Here is a 4,835-nt window from a genome sequence, read left to right as displayed (position 1 = left end):
CACTCTTCCGTAACCGACCTGCAGCGAGAAAGCCGTTCTCTTTGCGTGTGAGGAACCTCAGTGAGGAAATGGGTGTTCCGCTGCTTGAACAATGTCCTATGGCTCCAGCGAAACTATTGCCGCCGTGGCAGTGGAAGCTCATAGATTGTGACACATCATTTATAGAAGTCACGAAGCATGCGCCAGAGGCACACATTAAAATGCATTTCCTAGAACTCCAATCTAAATACTCATGTACAGAGTTTTACACAGACGCTTCCAAGTCACATGCCGCGGTATCTTATGCAGCCATCGGTCCATCGTTTTCGGAATCCGGTGTACTGCACCCGGAGACAAGTATCTTTACGGCTGAGGCCTATGCAATATTATCGGCTGTAAAGTTTATAATGAAATCAAAACTTAAAAAGACTATCATATTTACAGACTCGCAAAGTGTTGTGAAAGCATTGCAATCACTCTGTAAACACAAAAACCCTGTACTTAATGAGCTCTATTCCATTCTGTGTAAAGCGTATATATCTAACCAGCATGTGATTATATGCTGGTTGCCGGGCCATAGAGGCATTGAGGGTAATGTTCGAGCAGACCAAATGGCCACATCAGTTACATCTCAGGCATTACATCTCCCTACAGCTGCTGTTCCTGCAACAGATTTGAAGCCTTTCCTGCGAAAGAAACTGCGAAGCCACTGGCAACGCATGTGGGATGCAGAAAGAAATAACAAGCTTCACTTGATAAAACCACAGTTAGGTTTCTGGCCCCCCGTAACGAAAACACGACGAACTGATGTCCTGTTCTGTCGTCTAAGAATAGGACATACATATGGCACCCACAATTTTTTGCTTACTGGTGATGAACCGCCAACCTGCGGTAGATGTGGTGAGAGGCTGACCGTCCTCCATGTCCTCGTGGAGTGTCGGGAAGCCGAAACAGAGAGAAAGAAATATTTTCCTCAAGCGTACCGGTATCATGTGCCTCTTCATCCCATCATGTTTCTTGGTGAAGAACCACTTTTTAACGCACAAGAAAGAAACGTGTTATATGCAACTTTCACTGTTAGTGGGACTATAATTTCATCGTCTGAACTTGAGCTAGTTGCTACATTTTCATAATTACTAACAGCGTGAAATAAAGCGGGACAAGAAAGATGAGACCGGATGAACGCTGAATACCAGAAAGTGCTTTTTTTAATTTTAGGTGTACTGCAGTCGGAGAATCAAGCACGTGGGCGTGTGCTCCAAAAAAACCTAAATGGGGTTCAAATTCTTCCGAACCATATGTGTGGGTGTGTGTGTTTTGCCTTTTATCCTGAGCTTATATACCACATGTCGAAGCTAATGGTGTTTGGTCATCTGTCCCTTTCCGGCTTTCCGGCAACTTTTGGGCGAATTACTCAAATAATTAGGCGCAAAACAAAACTTACTTCATTTGATGTCAGTTTATATAGGAAATACTGTGCCACTTCAGCTTAATGTAAATAGTTACTTTAAGAGCAATAAAATCATGCTATATGTGAGCACATACACTGGTGCACTTAACCGAATGGAAAACAATGTGCATTTCTTGTGTTTTGCAGATCCTTGAAGGAATAGCAAGGGCCTTGCAAGATAACCAGTCGAGTGACGGGTGCCTGTCACCTCTCCCTGGGATGGCATGCTGCCCCCCACCATGTGCATCGCCACCTGAAGCGGGGAACTCTTGTCTGCAATCCCCCCCCTGGCACAGGAACAGCTGGACCCAGCTGCGAAGCTGGATTGGATGTACAAATCCAGCAACCAAAAAACGGAAGCGGCAACCAGCTCCGTCCACCCTCGTGATGCAGCTGCTGGACGAGCAGCGCCAGCTTCATATTTCCTCGGAGCCGAGGAAAGATAGGGAGCTGCAGCTCGGAGAAGAACAGCTCAAGGTGTTCAAGCAGATAGCCAGCATTGATGAAAGATTGCTGTCTGTGCTGGAGAAGCTGGCAAATAAATGAACTGTGCATACATCAAGAGAAATTTCATGCATGTTTTATTGTGCACAACACTAGCTATGGCAAACATCTAAATGCATGTTTACATTTCAAACATCCGAACTAGCTCCCGAGGAATGAGGAGCTCGCTTTGAAAAGTATTTTGCAAATGCAGTCCTTGTTTCTTCACCCACTTCTGTGTGAGCTTGTGTGTTGTGAAAAGGCTGTACATAGAGAGCGGCCAGTTGTGCTTCCTGCTCCCATGGCTGCTCGACATTGTCCCGAAACTCCTCGCAGATGTTGTGCAAAATGCAAGAAGCCCTAATTGCTCTCCTTGAGTTAGGCAGGCGGCATTCTGTTCTTTTTGCAACAAACCGGAAACGAGCTTTCATTCTTCCAAACGCGTTCTCTACTATTCTTCTTGTTCTTGAGAGATTGTAGTTAAATACTTGTGGTGTTCCATCTTGAGGATTTGCATATGGCTTGTGGGGATGCGCGACTCTCGCGCGTCTCCTGTAATCCGGCTTCACCGCGTAGCTAAGTGCCGACGGTGGTTGCGGCGCATTGCGAGAGATGGCGCGAGCGAGTGTCACGATGCTAACGCCACCGAACGGCGGGGTAACTTGGGAGAAAAAGGTCAACGGCGCTTCCTCTTTGGCTTGGGATCGGCGACCAAGACGCACGAACGCTTCGCGCGTGCGCCGGCCCGCTTCGCGCGACCGTCGCGCGAGGCTAAGAGCGGGACACCGGTATGGACGAACACGGATCGTTCGAGCGCGCCACCGTTCGCGTGACCGTACACGTGAACGACTAGGCGATGGTGTCATAGCATGGGGCGGACGTATTCGCTCGCTATCAGGTCGCGGTGAGTCGGACTTCCTTGATTTGTCGCGCGCCCGTGTGAATGTTCTATTGGTTGTAATTCGGCTAGTGTGTATTAGTGTATGAAAGGTGCAATAAATGCCCTTGTGATTGTCTGCACTACTGCGTTGTCGTTCCTTTGTCCCAAGAGCACATGTGTGAGACCCGACAGGCTTCATCAGCTTCTGCGTAAAAGGAAATGCCTGATCGCACAATATGACAGGTGCAACATGAGTGCCCTCAATGACTGCCTGAGGAGTCTTGAAGTGAGCACTCTCAACAAGGTTTTTGAGTTCTGAATCTGCATATGCACTTGCGTCATGGCACCTCCCCGGGATTCCAACCCGGATGTACCTGAACCGATATCTGTGGTCCACTAACGCCAGCAGTATAACACTGTACCTGCGTAAAAAAGTTTCCAAGTAAATTTTCAGCAATTCCAAACAATAAGGGAACCTTATTAAAATAGAAAGCTGGCTTAAAAACACAAAGCACACAGCATATATAAACAGTGACACAGTAGTGTGTGCCTGATTCAACAATGATAAAATGGGGGTCGATGCAGGAAAACAATTATCTACTACGCACAAAATTACTGTTTTATAACTTGTGGCAATGCGCAAACAAACATATTACGCGTTCACTGCAATACACTGTAAAGTTGTACTTCTCAGGTTGACCACTGCGTTAGATATTTTTCTCGCGAGCAACAAATCGCTATGACAAAATATTTAGAACAGCCTACCACCCTTTGTAGTTGTAGTAGTCGGTTGCGTGTTCCTTCGGTGGCGATACAGGGAAATGACTACCATCGAGGGCTCCTACAGCTTGGGGGAATCCCGTCACGGCAAAAAATTCTCTGACGTGGTCGGGCATGTCGTGGCGCACCATGCAAAGCCACTGGCCTTCCAGCTGCTCAATAACAGCTGTGCAGAACTGTCTCCACTACACATTCACAGTTGAACGACCGACAGCAAATAAATGAACTATCGCTGTCTTCAGCGGAAGAACACAATCGATACAGTCCAATAGCGACTCTTTTCTCCACAGAGATGGCCGTGCGCATTTGTGTGCTCAGGTGGTTCAAAACACAAGCCAGTGACTCGACAAGGTACCTGAATGTACTGGGAGTCACGCGAAATGCCTGCTTGAAATGAAATTCGGTCAGGTAGGGCAGCGTGTCCTCGAACCAGCGTTCATTTCTTTGGGATGTCCACACCAAGCGACGCACAGAGGGTACACTTTGAGCTAAAACGGCAGATATGGTAAAGGAGTTTCCAAGTAGCTGTTCCTCGATGTCCCTTGAGATATCCGCTTCTCTGTCAATTTCACTTTGCAGCATGGCACACGCATGAAAGCACCTCATTCGGGAGCAAATAAGTGCTTCCGAAAGATGCTCCAGATGCCCATCACTATTTTCCGTACCACCTGCGAGGAAATCCGCCATTTTAAATGCGCTCTCCATGGATACGACGCCGTCTTGTCTTGGCTCGTGATGATCGATAGCGCTAACCGATTGCAATGATTCACATCATTTGCACCTAAATTTAATTCTAAATGCTGTTCATATATATAATATGTTATTATTTAGCAAGTATTGCCTAAAATAACAAATGTGTATTGTGCAACTGACTCACCCATCACCATCATGTTCGAAGTGCACTTCTCTTTCTCTTGTAGCAGCGTGCCGCCAAAGTGCACGTTACTTTGCCAGTGTGACAGGGGTATAACACACTGTTGCTATAGCCGAGCACAAATGTGAGAATGCAAAGGAAGTGCAGCTGTTGCTGCAATAGTATTCAAAGCGCACACTGACTGAGGTCATTAAATTAAAATATACAAAAATAGCCTTGGCAAACATTTAGTTTTTACTGTAATTAACTGAATATACTGAACCCCGTTAGGCATGCTTAATAGGCCAGAACAAAGACAAGCATACTTGGTGGTGCAGACAACACTGGCTGCTACGAGGTCGGACCTTCTGAGGATCCATGGTAACCTAAACAGAGAGCCAAACATGACG

General features: G+C 46.6%; 1 protein-coding gene across 1 annotated transcript; it reads right to left on the bottom strand.

Annotated features, from left to right (window-relative positions):
• Nucleotides 1-1,581: 1,581 nt before the first annotated feature.
• LOC125944271 (uncharacterized) lies at nt 1,582-3,688 on the bottom strand. The gene is made up of 3 exons (XM_049664619.1): nt 3,558-3,688; nt 2,967-3,214; nt 1,582-2,414 (listed from the first exon to the last, which is right to left on the bottom strand). Exons 1-3 carry the CDS (start codon nt 3,686-3,688, stop codon nt 2,062-2,064), a joined length of 732 nt encoding a protein of 243 aa, XP_049520576.1. The 3' UTR covers nt 1,582-2,061.
• Between the last annotated feature and the right edge of the window lie 1,147 nt (nt 3,689-4,835).

Source organism: Dermacentor silvarum, chromosome 3 (assembly GCF_013339745.2).
Source record: "Dermacentor silvarum isolate Dsil-2018 chromosome 3, BIME_Dsil_1.4, whole genome shotgun sequence".
NCBI lineage: Eukaryota > Metazoa > Arthropoda > Arachnida > Ixodida > Ixodidae > Dermacentor > Dermacentor silvarum.
The sequence above is the reverse complement of the archived record's forward strand: the minus strand, read 5'-3'. Positions and strand labels throughout refer to the sequence as shown.